The sequence below is a fragment of the Prionailurus bengalensis genome, chromosome B3 (genome assembly GCF_016509475.1).
Source record: "Prionailurus bengalensis isolate Pbe53 chromosome B3, Fcat_Pben_1.1_paternal_pri, whole genome shotgun sequence".
Taxonomy (NCBI): domain Eukaryota; kingdom Metazoa; phylum Chordata; class Mammalia; order Carnivora; family Felidae; genus Prionailurus; species Prionailurus bengalensis.
The window spans coordinates 4,328,627-4,346,869 of NC_057355.1; the positions used below are offsets into that span (position 1 = coordinate 4,328,627).

The window sequence follows — 18,243 nt, forward strand, 5'->3', positions numbered from 1 at the left end:
TCGGGGTGTAGTTAGTGAAGAAGAAACCAGAAGTACAACAGGTTTTGGTAAATCACTTTTCTCTGGAAATAAAAGAAGGTCGATTCATATTGTTCTGTGGAAACCCTGGACTGCTGTGGCCATGGCGAGGGTTTGAGGTTAGTGCGGATGCCCTGGACGGTCTGAGAAATGAGCAGACAGACCGCCTTGTGTTTGCCCTTCCCCTTCCCGATTGTAACATGACGTGAGGCGGAGGAAAGATTCCAACATGAGACTTTAGTACCTGAGGCGAAGCATTATTCCCTCATCCTTAGTATTTGCTTAAGCAAATGTTTATCTAAAATCTTGCTAAAGACTTGACCCCCTCCCGCCCCCTGCCAGGCAGGGACAGCTGTGTTCAGATAGTGTCTCATTTCCTCATGAATCACACTGATGCGTTATAAATAGTTCTTTATTACAAGTTTGTATATGTGCTGGATACATAAAATAGATTTCATTTAAAATATTTAAAAGAATTCCTGAAATTAAGCGGTTTATTCTGATTCTTGCTAAAACCATCTTCACATTCGAGCCTTTATCTCGTTTTGTTTATTTATGAGAGAGTGTGCAAGTACGTGAGCCGGGGAGGGGCGGAGAGAGGGGGAGGATCCCAAGCAGGCTCCATGCTGTCAGCACAGAGCCCGGCACGGGGCTTGATCCCGTGACCTTGAGATCGTGACCTGAGCCGAAACCAAGAGTCGGACGCCCAGCCGACTGAGCCATCCAGGCGCCCCCACGTTCAAGCCTTTAAATGTGGGGAGGCCACTGCTCCACACAGACAGGAGGACACGGTCAGTAGCACAACAGCGCCGCTAAACGTAGTAGCATCACCTTTTTTTGGAAGAAGGGAATGATTCTAGATCACCCTCGGTGAAAAACAAATACTCTTCTCTTACGCCGCTAATACTGTGGGTTCTTAGATCCCAAAAGTTTGGTGTGTGCACGTCCCCACGTCTCTACGTCCCGCCCTGATTTTAGGAGCCACAACATTCAAGAAAGGCCGCAACGTCACACGAAGCCCCACTGGTCTCTGGGGCTGTTACGGGGCCGGGCCACCTGTTCACATGCCTTTACAAGAACAGACCTTGGGCCTGCGTCTCATTCAAGCGCTCGGGCGGTGCCGCTGGCCGTGGAGGAGAGCTCAGCGGTCCCACTCGCTGCCGGGGCTCGGCTCGTCACCGTCCTCCTCCTCCGAGTCAGCAGACACTCTCTTGATTCTCTGGAGTGCCGCCTTGATACTTGTCTCCAGGTCACTGGTTGGTTTGCTGCTGGGGCTCAGGTCGAGACCGGAGTGAACTTTCCTCAGTTTGACCCCCTGCCTTATGGCAGCCAGAAGTTGCTCGTTGAACGAGGCGCGGGGAGGGGGCGAGGTGGTCACCTCCGTTCTCTGCAGAGGGGTCCTGCGGCTCCTTAAGGAGGCCAGCACTTCGTCCATAGATCCTGAAATTGAGCGGACAGAGCAAGGACCGTCAGAACCCACACTCTCTCTCCCCAAGGCGCCAGGGCGTTTTTGTACCAGTTATGGGTTACGTCGCACATAGGTTAATAACGCGGTTTCAGCAAATAATCATTCCGTGAAACAAATGCTTTGAGCACCTGCGAGAAAGGTCAACCGCTAGCTCCCTGTTTGAACACAGGGTGGCTTAATCGCTAATATTTCACTTCGGCCACTCGCTGCCCGCCACTCCCTCAGAGTCACAGCAACTCAGGCACAGTCACACACACCTTTCGTCCCAGTGGCTGTTTTACAAGATGCAGGTGTTGTCTTTTTGTGTGATCCTGAAGAGGGGTGAAAACCTAGGGTGCAGATAACCTGATCCAGTAAGCACGAGAGCTGCACACAGTTTCGGTAAGTTGTATCTTCTCCGTGTTCCTTCCCTACAGTGGACCTGCTGTATTTCTCTAATTTCACCACTCTTTTTAAAAAATTTTTTAAGGAGTATTCATTTTTTCAGAGACAGAGACAGAGCACGAGCAGGGGAGGGGCAGAGAGAGACACACACACAGAATCCCAAGCAGGCTCCAGGCTCCTGGCTGTCGGCACGGAGCCCGACGCGGGGCTTGAACTCCTGGACCACGAGATCACAACCTGAGCTGAAGTTGGACGCTCAACCGACTGAGCCCCCCAGGCGCCCCCTGACTTCGCCACTCTTGGATGTTAGTCAGCGGTGACTCATTCTGTGGCGGTGACGGGGGGAGGTCTGCGCACAGGAAAAGGCTGGAAGTAGACTTTAGTCAGTGGCTTCTGTGAGCCTGATGGGGGCCATGCTGGTGCATCTCTGCTGGTACCTGATAACTGCACCCGAGCGAACGTATGCCTTCTACCTGAGGGTGCACAATGCTGTCAAAACACAAATTCAATCAGAGTTTCAAGGCCTGGGTGAGGAGGAGCTATTTTCTCCTCAGGCACCTTGAGACCCCCGAGGGGGTAAAATCTTTGACCTCTACCTGCTGGAGACGGGGGCGCGACTGTGGTCACTAATGTAGAGGTGTCCGGGTGAGGCCTCAAGACGGGAGTCGTTTCTGGTTCAGGATCGAGAGGCCGTGCTCTAACAAAATACTAGTTCAGCCTGGATTTGAACCCACGACTTCTCATCACAGCTCCCTTCCAGGAGTGACAAAGCCTCACACTTGGTCATTTCGGGTACTCACACTTTTTTATTCTTTGCAGCGAAACGGGGCAATGTGTGTGTGTGTCGAGGGCCTCCCAACACGGTGTGCGTTAACCCTGAACCGGGATGAGTCCCCCACAGAGGTCTGCTCACATCCAAACTCCAGGCCCAGGCATGTGAGCTCTTGCTTTCGCTACACTACGTTGTTGCAGACCCTGTGGAAATGGGCCAGCTGGGTCTCCTCCGAACAGTGTGGACATTTTCACTGGTACCTGGTTCTGGATACAGTGACCCGTGAACTCCGAATAACCAGAATACCGGAACCACAGTTTGGAACCGTTTTTTTCCCACGATTCCCATCACCTACTGCAGAGATCTTGCGCGTTCTAGGTGGGGGCGCTCAGGCGTAGTCTTTGTGACAAGCGCACACGTTACTCCCCCTCCCTTAAGCCGTAGGTTCTGAGTCTGGGCAGATTTAAGCCAGTCTCAACAGTCAGTGGATCAGACCAAACGAGAGCTGCAAGTCAGAGCTTCAGCCCTCCTTAAACAGAAAATTCGTGTATCCAGTGTACTGTACTTGCAAAGGCAAGACGTGGGCTGCTTTTTTTTTTTTTTTTTTTTTAACCACTTCATTTTAGAAAGCTCTCCCTAAGTAAGGTTTCTCAGTCCACCAGTCTGTGGAACAGCCAGGAATATTCTAATATTCCTCTGCAGTCAGTGCCAACCCATATTCTACTTAAGCCGCGACAATTTCATTCTGTAAATGACTCACAGACTCAACAGGAACGTGGAGAATTCCAGGGGCCGAAGTCTTAAGAACCTGAAACGGGTGATGCGGCAACAGAGATCCCAAGTCACGTGACCACGGAATGTGTAGACCTGCTTTCTTCAAGGCGAGTTCGCATTTGTGAAACTCGGACTGTGCTGACTTTGCAGTCAGACAGTGACACTAAAGGCAGCGAGCACTGGGGAGTTTTAAGACCGGAGAGAACGCTGACAAAGCCTGATGGGAGGGGGACTGATTGCTTCCCCCGCCCCCCACCCCCACCAGCGCCGAGTGGGGGGAGCAGCAGCGGTTACCTGGGCCTCGGGGACCGGCTACGGCTGCGCAGTGGCGCACGCTCACGGCAGGCGGTTCGCCCCGCAGGGGAAGCGGCTCCTCCGTCCCCGGAGTCCTCAGGACCGAGTTCTGGCGATCTGCGTACGGACCAGGGAGGGGCGGCGGTGGCGGTGGCGGTGGTGGTGGCGGTGGCGGCGGCGGCGGCGGAGGCGGCGGTGGCGACAGTTCCTCACTGGATTTGGAGCGTGTTTGGTCACCAGCTGGAACAGAGCTCTGGTCGGTATTTCCAGAACAGTCCCGATCCTCGCAGGTTTTCGCATCGCTGCCATCAGGTGTCTCCCCTGGGGACGCAGCCGTCTGCGGGGTGAGCCCAGCTGGCAGGTGCAGGGCCGCAGCCCCTGAGCACGGCGACGTCGCCGCAGAGCCGCCCGGGCGCCTCTGGGGAGGAAACACGGGGTCAGAAAGCGGCCACAGACTGGAACCATCCGAAGGGTGACGCTTGGTGCAAATGCTCTCGTTCACAGAGTGGCTCCTTGTCACCCCGGATGGCCAGCCTGCCTACGAAGGCCGTTCTTACGGAGGAAGCATCCACATCCCTTGATAGATACCGCTTGCTCTGTGACAAAGACAGGTCAGTGTACACGCAGACGAAAACGCTCCTAGTGTTAGTATGAACAATAAAACTCGAAAGAGCAACAACAGGAAGTTACTTCAGAAAACTATGGTGAACTTATTTAAAATAGTAGGCAGCAATGAAAAACCATAAATAGTACGAAGTCGTGAAACATCCTAAAAGAATACAGATGACGCGGTGTTAAATTCACAACCACGTAAAACAGCTGTCTGAAAAACTCCCCTGGAGTGGACCTCAAAGTGATGGTTATCACATGTTTCTTTTCTCTAAGTTTTAGGTTTACAGTAAACTTTATAATTTAAAAATGTGAACTTAAAATGTTCCGGTCTCAGGGCACCTGGGTGGCTCAGTCGGTTAAGCGGGGGACTTTTGATTTTGGCTCAGGTCATGATCTCACGGTTCATGAGTTCGAGCCCCGCATCAGGCTCTGCACTGATAGCACAGACCCTGCTTGGGATTCTCTCTCCCTCTCAGCCCCTCCCCTGCTCATGCTCTCTCTCTCTCAAAAATAAAACAAAACATAAACATTAAAAAAAAGAAGAAGAAAAAGAAAACATTCTGGTCTCTCAAGTATTAGTTTGATAAGTAAAAACATAACCTTAGGGGCGCCTGGGTGGCTCAGTCGGTTAAGTATCCCAACTTCAGCTCAGGTCGTGATCTGGTGGTTCGTGGGTTCAAGCCCTGTATCAGGCTCTGTGCTGTCAGGACAGAGCCCACATTGGATCCTCTGTCTCCCCCGCTTTCTGACCCTCCCCAACTCGCCCTCTCTCAAACATTTAACATTAAAAAATGTTAAAAAAGAAAAACATAATCTTATAAACGAATCCTGAGTGGTGGGAAGGTGGTCCCTAATGTAGGCACTGACTAGCCAATAAAACACATAAAATGTTAATACTATGTAGCCATTAAAATGAACTCGATCTACCTATCTATCTGTAAATAAGAACACATCTCCGTGTAATTTAAGTGAAAAAAGAAACTGGCAGAGCATGTATACAATGGGATAATACTAATGTAAATTTAGTAGTAATACACCAAAAGGGCAATTCATACCGCATCATATTGCCCTTTATTTTGCTTTGCAAAAATTGCATTTTTTTTTTTTAATCAATTGAGGGCTCATGGCAACCCTGAGTCGAACAAGTCTATTTTTCCAGTAGCACTTGCTCAGTTGGGGTCTCTGTGTCACATTTTGGCAATTCTTGCAATATTTCAAACTTTTTCATTGTTACGGTGATGATCTGTGATCAGTGATCTTTGCTGTTACTATTACAGTTGTTTCTGGGGCGCCCAAACTGTGCCTGTGTAAGGCAGTAAACTTCACTGTTGTCTCATTCTAAGAAATGGCCACGGCCTCCGCCTTCTGCAGCCACTGCCCTGATCAGTCAGCAGCCACCGGCATCGAGGCAAGACCCTCCACTGGCAGAGATGTTACAACTTGCCAAAAGCTCACCGGATGGCATTCTTTAGCAATAAAGTATTTTTAAATTAAGGTATGTACTTTTTTGTAGACCTAATGCTATTACTGCACACTTGATACACTGTAGTATAAACACAGTTTTATACGCACTGAGAAACCAAAACATTCATTCGACTCGCTTCATTGTGGTGGTCTGGGACAGAACCTGCACAGTCTCCAAGGTGTGCCTGCATTTCTCCTCCACATTTTTCTTTTTTATTAAAAAAAAAATATTTTTTAATGTTGATTTATTTTTGAGAGAGACAGAGCATGAGCGGGGGAGGGGCAGAGAAAGAGAGGGAGACACAGAATCCTAGAACGGGCTCCAGGCTCTGAGCTGCCAGCACAGAGCCCGATGTGGGGCTCGAACTCGTGAACCACGAGATCATGACCTGAGCCAAAGTCGGACGATCAACAACTGAGACACCCAGGCGTCCCTCTCCTCCACATTCTTCTAAGTCTTTCCACGACAGAAGAGCGACGGCAATAAGCCCCAAACCTCACGGGTGCGGCTGCTGGTCATGCAGCCACCACACTGTGCCTTTCCGTCATCATATGCCGGGAGAATCAGAATCCTGGAAACCCTGCGCCAGACTCGGGAGGTCATCCAGCCATCCCCAAACCCCAAGGACCCCGCCTCGGCATCCGGGCACCGGCATGTCGCCGTGACCCTGGCCTGTCGAGTTCTGCCTCACGGTGCTGGGCAGTCCGTGTCCCCAGGGCTCACTCAAGACGCACCAAATCCTTTACCTCCTAACAGCCCAACCTGTCTGGGCTCAACAAGCGTCACATGTCAAGTGACTCACTTCCCGTCTTCCCCCTCTCCTACTTTCCCCCTTCCAAACGTGCTCCGATTGGCTTTGTCCCTTTGAGGGTGGCACTTCTTGGTAAACAGACTCCCCTCATCTGTTCGTACATCTTCAAAAGTCCCGGGCTTTTCTCGAACTTCTTCACAAGTGACTGCTAGGAGGCTGGAAGAGGCTCCATTCTCGAGGTTCTTTCCCCTACGTTTAAAGCCCGCACACTCCATCCTGCCACCCTCTGGAGAAATCCACACCTCCAAAGGCCAAAAAACCCTCAGCTCGCACACCTCGGAGACCGGTTCCGTGCCAGGCCACCACCAGTGTGAGGTCAACGTGTTAGATTTTTAAATTCATCCTTCTAGTCTATTGAAAGCGCAGGTGGCCTGATTCTGTCCCCTTCCTTCGGTCTATCCCTCCCACCTCCAGATTTGAAAATTTGACCCTGATCGGATGCTTCGGGGCTAAAGAGCCGGACTTGCACCCCCGGATCCGTCCTCCATCCAGGCTCCGTTGACCAGTGCCCTCGGGCGAGAGCTGACCAACCAGCTGTCCTGCGCCCATTCGGTCTACCTTCACCCGGTTTCACACAGCGTCCCTCCGGCTCACCCTCCCTCCTTCTGGAGGTGGGGTCGAGGCATCAGCAATTCTGATGTGCTGCCCAGGCAGGAGAAGGCCTCTGCGGCTCCAGAGTTAGGAGACAAGCGGCCGCACACAGTCCCGAGCGACGCTGTGCCATCACGCGGGCCGCAGGGTTAAGAATTAAATGAGAAAGAACGGGAAATGTCTAGCACCGGGCTGGTATGCAGTTAGGCGCTGGTTAATGAGCACATCAGAAAACAAGTTGAGGTCAGCGCGTCATGATTTATCACTCCAGGGGCCCCATTCCTTGGTAGCACAGCACACTTTCAAGACCTTATCCCGGAGTCCTGTCTGGGAGTGGGACGTTTTCCCTTGTGGGGCAGCTACGAACGTGGATCTGTGTGATGCAAACAGATTTATGTTTTATATTCAGCTAGTTTAACGTTATTTTTAAATGAGTAGCTACTTGTTTTTAAACCTATACACTTCTAACAGAGTACTTAACTATACCAGGTCACAGGGATTCCTTGGCTGCATTTCATTAAATTTTTGTTAATGTTTATTTTTGAGAGAGAACACCCAGGGGAGGGGCAGAGGGAGAGGGACAGAGGATCCGAAGCGGGTTTTGCACTGACAGCAGTGAGCCTGACGTGGGGCTTAAGTTCACAAACCGCAAAATCGTGAGCAAAGTCGGGCGCTTAACCGACTGAGCCACCCAGGTGCCCCTCCTTGACTGCATTTTACAGAATGTTAATAAAGTCAGGAAAAAGCAAGCAAAGGCTGAGGGCAATGTAACTGTTTTCAGTTTTTCTGGCTGGTCAACAGCATGGTGGGCAGAGTCAGCACCACTGGGTCAGGAGGAGAGAGCAAGAACCCTGGTGTCTTGCAATGTCAAAAATGTTAACATTTTAATATTCTTGTTTTTTACTTCTATACTAAAAATGATGGCATTTGAGGAACATTTTGTGTTCCAAATTATCGGTTCATAATACTTTATACTTTTCTCCTAGGATGGGCGGTCTTCATTTCTCCAGAAAATGGAGGTGAGGGGTAATTATTTGTAAAACTTACACCTTTATTTATTTTTTAATGTTTATTTTTGAGAGAGACAGAGAGACAAAGCTGAGCAGGGGAGGGGCAGAGAGAGGGAGACAAGAACCCGAAGCAGGATCCGGGCTCCGCATTGTCAGCATAGAGCCCGACGCGGGGCTCCAACTCACGAGCCGCAAGATCACGACCTGAGCCGAAGTCAGACGCTCAACTGACTGGGCCACCCAGGCGCCCCTAGAACTTACCTCTTTAAATGCTCTCAATCGTTGGAGTGTCTTCTTGCGTTCCTGGTTTATCCATTCTTTTTTCTTTTGCTCCTCTTCTCTTATCTTGTCTCTTTTCTATATTTAAGCAAATGTGTATTTGTAAATTTCTCAAACTAAAAGTGTTGAGAAAGACAGGGTGTGTGATGCAACGTTACCCCCTCCCTGGGTCTCACCCCCATGTCCCCTCCCCAGGCTGCAGGACTGGACTGCAGTCTCCCCAGGATCAAGGCTGGCACCTGCCAGCCCGGGGCAGTGGAGCCCCAGTTTCTAGAGATCTAAGCCAGTGTGTCACATTATGCAGATATAAACCATGTTCTCTACAGCCACTTACCATCTGGATACTGTGATGCTGATGAAAGTGTTTCATACTTTCTGCAGCCAGTTGTAGTCGGAGCCGATGATTCTCTTTGCACTGATCCTGGGAGAATAATACAAGTCACGTACATGGTTTTTAATATTACTGTGGGCTCTAGCAAAGAAGTTTAAAAGAAGGCACTGTATTTGTGCTGTCACGTAAGGCGTTTGTTAATACGAGTTTCTGTGGTTCCAGGATCCTGCCTCCGCTAGCCTTGTGATATGTGCTGACGGGCGCCTTACAGGAGTCCACGGTACCCACTCATAGGACCACAGCTGTGATTCAGCGCCACGAAAGATGAAAAAGCAAATCCTCCAAGTGGAAATGAGAGGACACACAGGCAGTCGCCCGTTCTTAAATGGCACGTGTCCTAAGAATCTGTTTCAATGTGATTATTTTAAACTCAGCTCCTCATATTGCAATAATATTTCCAGTCATAACTACATGACCATATGCAACCTACAAACACCTGAAAAATTCTACTAAAAACTGTATTTTAACTGAACTTAACCATTCTTAAGGTGTGTTACCTTTTTTTTTTTCCTTTTTTTTAATTTTAGAGAAAGTGTGAGCAGGAGAGGGACAAAGAGGAAGAATCTGAAGCAGGTTCCATCTCAGCACAGAGCCCGACTCAGGGCTCCATCCCACAACCCTGGGATCATGACCTGAGCCGAAATCAAGGTCGGACACTCAACCAACTGAGCCACTCAGGTGCACCTTTTATGTATTAATGAAGTTTTTGGTGGTTTTTGTTTTTGTTTTTTTAAGTTTTATTTTTGTTTCTTTTGAGAGAGAGAGCACCGGGGAGGGACAGAGACAGAGAATCCCAAACAGACTCAACACCATCAGTGCAGAGCCTGATGCGGGGCTCAAACCTCCAAACGGTGAGATCATGACCTGAGCCGAAATCAAGAGTCGGATGCTTAACCGACTGAGCCACCCAGGCACCCCATATCACAGACTTTTTAAAAATTAAGAAAAAAAAACAAAAAAAAACAAAAAACCACTCACCAAATACAAGGATTGAAATGAGCTGAATATAATTTCTAATATCCTACAATCAACGTTTACAATAAATTTTAGAAACAAATTTTAGAATTTACTCCAGCTGATGATGAGAAGCTTCTACCTATTGTGATTTTAAAAATACCTGTGTATGTAACAGGTATTCAACAAACAATTGTTGAACAGATCGATCAAAATCTAGAGATTATGGTAAATGCTTAAATCCCAAAAGACACAGAATCCTTTTCAAAAGGATTATACTTTTAAAAAGTATACTTTTAAAAAGTATACTTTTAAAAAGTATTTTAGTATACTTTTCAAAAATATATATACATTTTCTTTAATTGCAGCCATTGGTATCTATATAAACACGCAAGAAATGAATCACTGTGTGGTCGAGAGCCTTATCTTGAGTGGAGGAATCCTTGAGTGGGGAGAGGAGAGCCGCTGGGCTGCCCACCCGTCTGTTCCTGAGACAGGCCCTCCGGGCGCAGATCCTGCCCCGCTTGCGCTCCAGGCGCTGGTGCTGCCGCCTCAGCTCTGCCGCCTCCAGGTCCTCGTCGCCAGGCAGCCCCGCCACACAAGCCACGGCCTCAAGTTCCTCTGCACTCTCACATGGGTCGTAATAGACAACTTCCCCCTCTTTATCTAGAAACATAGTGGTGACATTTAAAACGTGTTTGGTATAAAAAATAACACATGAAGATACCTTCAGTGTAAGGGAAGCATGGGAGACTTGTAACCCCGCCACCCAGGGAGAGCTGCTGTTAGCACCCGTGTGGGGGGGGGGGGTGTAGACACACACACACACACACACACACACACACACACACACACACACACCAGTAACAGTGCTAAGAGGACATTTTCCATGTGATGGAAAGAGAACTTCAATGGCAACACAGTATTCTCTCATTGAAGCACTCTGTATCGTTAGAAATATTCCAAGTTCCATTATTATCAAATTCACCGTGATGAACATCTGAACATAAAGTCTTTGTGTACATTTTTATTACTTCCTTAGAGATGAATAGTCAAGGCTCTTGGCAGCTAGCACTCGATCACCCTCCAGAAAGGAAACCCACATTCTGCCAGCAGTGTCTCATTAAGGTGCCTTAAAGACATTTAATCGTGATTACGTACATATCTTTTAAAAATACACGCTAATTGTGACAAATCCTAGCTCTGCAGAACTAAATAAAATAGAAAGTGAAATTTTCTTCTTCCTTTCCCAAACCCTGGGGAGCCCATTCCCAAAGAAAAACATTATGAACAATTTGGCATGCATCTTTCTGGATTAACTCTTTCGGTAGGATTTTTTCCTAAATATGTAAAATGCTTATAACCTGAAATTACTGCAAAGTTTTTTAAATACTCAGGATTCAATTAAATGTTCAGATTTGGTATGGCTTAACCCAGTGAGCCACCCCAAAGAGTTTTTTTTTTTTTTTTACTCACAAACATACTAAAAGAAAACATAAGTAAAATATCGATATAATTTGGGGATGAGGAGCATTTTGCCAAGCATAACAACAAACACGGAAAGACTTCACCAAAAGCAGATAGGACTTCATAAAAATTAAGTATTTCTGCAAGGCAAGAGAAAGCAAATGACAAGGAGAAGTTTTTGGCAACATTTGACAGATACTAGAGTAATAGCCTTAGTACGGAAAGGGAACATTCCAAGAAAAATGGGCAAAGACCAAGGATAGGCAGTTAATGAAAGAAATACAGACAGCCAGTACACATACAAAAATGTGCCTACTATACTTTTTTTTTTTAATTTATTATTAAGAGACAGAGTCAGAGCATGAGCAGGGGGGAGGCAGACAGGAGGGAAGACACAGAATCCAAAGCAGGCTCCAGGCTCGGAGCTGTCAGCACAGAGCCTGACATGGGGCTCAAATTCACAAACCATGAGATCATGGCCTGAGCCTAAGTCGGAAGCTTAACTGGCTGAGCCACAGGCGCCCCATGCCTGCTACACTTACAATTAAAGAAATGAAAACTACAAGACGCCATTCTCTTCTATCGGGGAGGCAAGAATTGAAAAGAATGCTGTTAAGTATGGGGAAACAGGTGCTTTCATAATCTGCTGCGGGGAGCGTCTTTCTGCACAACCTCAACCTACAAGGCCATTGTATAGTATGGAATTTAGAAGTCAGAAAATAATAGAGGCCAGGAAAAAATGTATACTGAAGGACTATTACAGTGTAAGCAGGTACGTGTCAAGATGTAAAATTTGCGCTGTCCTTGACCCAGCAATTCCATCTTTGGAAATTTATGCCAAAGAAACACTCTCTCTTACATGCAAAGACGTGTAGAAGAAGGCTCCCCACTACCCTACCGTTTGCAAGAGTGAAAAACGACATCACGGTCCGTACACATAAGGAATGCTGTGCAGTCATTAAAATTTTTCATGTTTTTCTTCCTCAAATGGAAAGATGGTTTTTAGGTATTAAATGAAAAGAGGCTACTCTACAGGGTATATAGTTTTGGTTTAGAAATTGATATTTACTCATACACATCAGCATATGACCAAGGCTATGCCAGGATCTATAGATGATGGGACTGGGGTGATAACAGTTTCCTTTGTTTTGCTGTGTGTTTAATGATGAATTTATCATCCGAAAAACGAAAATGCTGAAAGGAAACTTCAGGAAATTTCAGTCGGTGTTTTAGACAACTTGTAAGAAGTGGTAACACAGTCTTGGTATTTTCTTGAAGGCGTGATTTAAACATTTTAACATACCCATTTAAGTATAAATCTTACCTCTTATAAGCCTTTTAATTGAGTCCAACTGTGTAATAAGCAGTGTTTCTTCATATTTTAATATCTCGAATTTAACCTCATACAGTTCTAATTGGACTTCATAATATCGTATTTCTAATTCATCGACAACGTCCGTATTTTTTTCTTGTTCCGGAAGATCTTCCATCTGGTTTTCATGGAAAAAGTAAGAGCAGGTTAAAATAACTAGCACATTAAAAGCAAACATTGGACGCATTTGAGCAATATTCTATTCTTTGCTTAATACCAAATATACAACTAACAGAGAGGAAACCTTTTTCCATTTCATGTAATAAAACAAAAATGCCTTACTTGATGTTTGTTACAAATATTTTAACTTACCCTTGGAACATATGAAAATATTTAGGCTTTGGAGAAAAATAAGTGGCCGTGAGGCACTTGCAGCATTTCCTGCTTCACACTCCTCCCATTAGAGGAAGAAATTTAAGTGGCTATGATCCTGGGATAAAGTACCTTTTTATTACCCTCAAGTCATGCTGAAACACTGCTTGATTGATTTAAGCATCTCATCTACTTCAGAGCCGAGCTCAGTGTTATTATCAGGAGCACCCTACAATATAGTATTTCAAAACCATCTTGACCGAAAGGAAGTCTCCTGCCAACGTCCCGCGGTCTACATTCGCAGCCAGTAGAAGATGTGCAGTTGAGTGCAGCAAGGAAGCTCTAACCGTGTTTGGTAAGAAAGGCACTACCTAAAAGTGTGCTTTTCTGTTACTTTAGATTTTTTTTAAGTTTATTTATTTTTGAGAGAGACAGAGCAAAGGAGCGAGGGGCAGAGAGAGAGAGAGAGAGAGAGAGAGAGAGAATCCCAAGCAGGCTCTGCCCTGTCAACAGAGGGCCTGACCTGGGGATTGAACCCACAAACTGCTAGATCATGACCTGAGCCGAAACCCAAGAGTCAGACCGACTGAGCCACCCAGGCGCCCCTAAAAGTATGTTTTTTTAAACCAAGCTTCATTTATCTTTGTCTTACCTTTCCCTGAATTTCGGCTCTTTTGTGATTTAAACACAACTCCTTGGCCCTCATGAGCTGCAGGGTCTCTTGGGCCAACATCAACTTGAGTTTTTCTAACCTGGGAGCTGCCGTGGCCCAGGCAGCTTGGCCAAACCTCTTCTCATCCTGTTCCATTTGTTTCTGCATTCCTGTCGGATTGGAATTAATAAAATAAAACATAATTACAGCTCACCAAAAGGGAGAAAAATGTAGCCCGAGCTAATTCTTTGTTTACTGCCTCCCACGTCACTTACAAAACATCCTTTTTAAAAGAAAATTTGTTTTATTTTAATGACCTTTTATTGTCACAAAAATAAAACATACATAAAAACTTTAGATACTTCATTTTAAAAAAAGAGAAAAATAATAAATCCTGAATCTCACCTAGTAGAGGTGATTATTTCTTACATTTTGGTGCATATACTTCCAGACTGTTTCTGTGTCTGTCCGGCTAGACAGGCAGTTTGAACCAAAACCAAAAAATAAAAACACCCCACAAGATCATCATTCCTTTTTGTATTTTATTTATTTCACTTGATAGATAGTGGAAGTGTCACCATTCACAAAAAACAGATCTAGAGAAGCATGCTTAATAGCTACATGGCATTTCACTTTACGGATGTAACTTAAACTGGGAGACACTCGGTGTCCTGTCTGGAGCCATCATCAACGACTTACAGATGAGACAGAAGTCCTTGTCCCCCACCCCCATCCCTGCCGTCTGCCGCATTCTTTCCCACGGTGTTCCCCCGCTCATCTCTGCTCCAGCCCCGAGACTCGACGTTCCTCACACTTGCCAAGCTCCCTCCAGCCAGAGCACCTCTGTGAGTGCCCTTTCCTTTTCCTGGAACACTCTTCCCTCACTGTGGTGCGCTCTCCGCTCCCACTGACCCTCCAGATATCAGGGCAAGGGCTATTTCCCAGAGGCCTTCACTGACCTAGTGAAGGAGCCTCGTTCCTCTCGGTGGCTCTCAGAGCCCCGTGCTTCTCTCCTTCATGTGGCCAGTTGTTAACTGCCATTCTCCATGTGTTTGAATGAATATATAAATAGGATTTCTCTGCCCTCACCAGACTGTGCAGTGTCTGTCTATACTTCTCCTTACACTGAATCCCCAGCTCCTAGAAAACACAGCGCCTGGTGTTCAAGAGGCACTCAAATGTTTTTTGAACAAAATGAAAATGACACACATCTTAGAATTTTAAATTGTTACCTGCTAACGCTTTTACTGTTTCTTTAAAATAATTTACTGTGATGTCCTGAATAGAGACTACAGCTTCTTCAGCCCTTCTGCTACATTCTTTGGCTTCCTTCTGCAAGGCCACTATCCTTTTAGGACCCAGATCATCCTCATTCAAGGATTTCTACAAAAGAAGGGAAAACTGTATCAGTAAGAGAAAATAGTAATGTAGAGCCGTAGGAAATTGAAAGGAAATTGGACACATGGATGATTTCAGCTACTTTTATTACCACTACTTAGTTGATTCAATTTCATTCATTCAGCAATTCCTTACTGAGTATGAATAAGGCTCTAAGCTAGGAACCACCTGGAAGACAAAAGGATACTTGGGCATAAAGAAAAAGAAAAACCTACTTTCAATGTGCATTACTAGAATAACATTTTCTGGAGAGGCATGCTATCAAGTTATGTTTCTCTAACACACAATTGTTTAGGGGCGCGTGGCTGGTTCAGTCAGTGGAGCATGCAATTCTTGATCACGGGGTCATGAGTTCAAGCCCCACGCTGGGTGTACAGATTAGTTTAAAAAATAAAATAAATGTGGGGCACCTGGGTGGCTCAGTTGGTTAAGCATCTGACTTTGGCTCAGGTCATGATCTTGCAATCTGTGGGTTCGAGGCCCACGTCAGGCTCTGTGCTGACAGCTCAGAGCCTGGAGCCTGCTTTGGATTCTGTGTCTCTGTCTCTGCCCCTCCCACAGTAGCACTCTGTCTTTGTCTCTCTCTCTCTCTCTCAAAAGTAAATAAACACTAATAAATAAATAACACCTTGATATAGCCCCACTATCATCTAAACAGAAGGGTGAACCCAAAGTGCAAACACAGACTGAAATCTTAAATGTGATGAAAGAAACAACATGTGACAAATAGTGAATCTGATAATATAAAAATATAAAGAAAACATACCAAAATATCAAGCTTACATAAGGTTGCAACTTCTCTCATATCCCTAAACGGCTGCAGCAAATACTGGAAGAACATGGTTGCCACCGTAACTAATTCCTGGTAAGCTTCATCTTCCTCTCGATAGACTTTCATTAATGCCACCATGGTGTGGGCTTTATCATGCTCCTGAAGAACCTAGAAGACAAAATGTAAATAAAGCTCAGTATGGACAGTATTTATAAGCTCATAACAAAACTAAAGAAACTTTAATGTCCTAAAGTTTAACTTTTTTTTAAAGTTTATTTATTTATTTTTGAGAGAGACCGAGACCACACCAGTGGGGGAGGGTCAGAGAGAGAGAGAGAGAGAGAGAGAGGGAATCCCAGGCAGGCTCTGTGCTGCCAGCGCAGAGCCCAATTCAGGTCTTGAACTCACGAAACCATGAGATCATGACCTGAGCCAAAACCAAGAGTCAGAAGCTCAACCTACTAAGCCAGCCAGGCGTCCCAATGTCCTAAACTTTAAAAATTTAAATACCAATTAAATATTAAAAAGCTATTGTCCTCCAACCAAAATGCCCAATAAAACAAGAATGGGTAAATTAAGCCATGGTATATCCACGGTAGAATATCATTACTGTAATCATTCAGTAGTCGGCACCACTAACAAACTCCTTTTATACAACCATTTTAATTGTAAAAGTTCATTCTGTATGTAGCTTGAGAAGATGTAATTAAGATTTTGAAATGGGACTGAATTCTCCTCTCACACCCCTCTTCTGCAAAAGAATGCACAGAGGGGCCGCTCAGTCGGTTAAACTAACCTTAGGCTCTTGATTTTGCTCAGGTCACATCCTCACTTTTCCTGGGTTTTAGCCCTCCCTCCCACCCCATTGGACTTTGAGCTGCCAGCCCAGAGCCCTGCTTGGGATTCCCCCCCCCCCCCCCCGCGCCTCTCTCTCTCCCCCTCCCCCGACTCAATCTCAAAATTAGACATTAAGTAAAATTCAAGAGAAGGCACAGAAAAATCATCCAGATTAAGAATGGCCTATAATGAGAACGGACAGGGGGTCGGAGCACTAAATCTTGGCCACCCACAGTAAATTGTGGATACACACGCCACATTGTCTCCTAAACCCTTTGGTGAACTCGTGTCCCCCCTCCCCTTAAGTTCGGTAAGTTTGCCAAAGAATGAATTCTTCAGTTTCCCAAATGACCTCCTTCAAGCTTAAAACAGCACTCCTGCTGCTATTCCAAATCGATAAATAAAGCTCACACACACCCCCACCCCCCCCCCCCCAGCCCCGCTTTCCATTTGACCGAGTCTGCGTTATTTTCACCACCTTTCTCCTAGAGGCCCCTTGATCTTCTAAAACACTAGGTCTCTGTTATTCCTCTTCCCTCTTTTCGCAGAACCTGCAAGTGGTTACATCTAGTCCGTGTTGTCGCCTCCCCCGTGTACTAAGGGACGTTCCCAGTTCCGCTTTCGGTATTCCCCGAATACGACCGCCGACTCCGCCAGCGATCTCAGAGAACGGGGCCGGGGGCTGGCTCCCCACCTGGGATGAACCCCGATCCGCCTGCGCACGCCCGCTCCCGGAGCCTCGCTGCTCCCCTGCAGGTGACGCGCGCCTGCACACCTGCGCGCGCCCCGCCCGGTCCCCGCCCACCGTCAGCTGGCTCCCCCGCAGCCGGGCTCCGGGACAGCCCCCACCCCCACGCCGGCCGCACCCCTGCAGCGACCCCTAACCCAGCGCGGAGGGAGGAGGCCGGCGCGTACCTGGCACAGCCGCGCGCCCGCCGCGGCCCACCGCGCGCGCAGGGCCCGCTCCCGGAAGTTGCGCGGACTCTCGCAGTCGGCCGCGCCGCCCTCCGCCGGGAAGAGCGCGTCGCGCACCGCCGCGCCGCCGCAGCCGGTGGCCGCCTCGCCCAGGTAGCGCTCCAGCCGCGCGCACAGCTCCTGCAGCGCCGCGTCGCCGGGGCCCGCGCGCGCCGGCCACACCAGCGCCCACAGCCCGAGCCCCAGGCCCCAGGCCCCGCCGGCGCGCGCGTCCAGCTCGGGCGGCAGCGGCGGGAAGCAGCGCTCCAGCGGCGGCCACAGCGCCGCCAGCTGCCGGTGCGCGCCGCGGAGCCCGGCGGCCGACAGCAGGCCCGACCAGCTGGGGGGGGACGCGGCGGGCTCGGGCTCGGGCCGGCTCCCCTCGCGCCGCCGCCGCCGCTGCGCCGTGCGGTCGTGACAGGTCACCGCGAACTTGCCCTCCGCGTCGTTCCAGGCCACGAGGAAGCGCAGCTGGTGCCGCTCGGGCACGGCGAAGAGGTCCTCGCGGACCGGCACCCAGCCCTCCAAGCTGTCGGGCTGCTCGTCCTCCATGGCCGGCGGCTCAGCGGCCGAAGGGCTCGGCTCGCGCGGGCCCGGCCTTCCCGCACCCCCCGCGGCCCGCCGCGGACGGCGACATTCTTCTCCAACTGTGCTGG

General features: G+C 47.9%; 1 protein-coding gene across 1 annotated transcript; it reads right to left on the reverse strand.

Annotated features, from left to right (window-relative positions):
* Nucleotides 1–654: 654 nt before the first annotated feature.
* On the reverse strand, nucleotides 655–18,237 carry WHAMM (WASP homolog associated with actin, golgi membranes and microtubules). Its single transcript, XM_043554651.1, has 10 exons — nucleotides 17,549–18,237; nucleotides 15,791–15,964; nucleotides 14,859–15,009; nucleotides 13,627–13,796; nucleotides 12,615–12,780; nucleotides 10,302–10,489; nucleotides 8,813–8,899; nucleotides 8,461–8,556; nucleotides 3,711–4,128; nucleotides 655–1,458 (listed from the first exon to the last, which is right to left on the reverse strand). The coding sequence occupies exons 1-10, from the start codon at nucleotides 18,137–18,139 to the stop codon at nucleotides 1,160–1,162; spliced, it is 2,340 nt and encodes a 779-aa protein (XP_043410586.1). The 5' UTR covers nucleotides 18,140–18,237; the 3' UTR covers nucleotides 655–1,159.
* Nucleotides 18,238–18,243: the final 6 nt, after the last annotated feature.

Bases quoted from the DNA above. Each gene is read 5' to 3' on its own strand.
- WHAMM (XM_043554651.1), bottom strand. From the start codon at position 18,139: ATGGAGGACGAGCAGCCCGACAGCTTGGAGGGCTGGGTGCCGGTCCGC. The intron at 15,010-15,790 runs GTATGTTTTCTT...CTTCTTTTGTAG, and splicing joins TATGTAAGCTTGATATTTTG to AAATCCTTGAATGAGGATGA. The intron at 1,459-3,710 runs GTAACCGCTGCT...GCTCAATTTCAG, and splicing joins AGCCGGTCCCCGAGGCCCAG to GATCTATGGACGAAGTGCTG.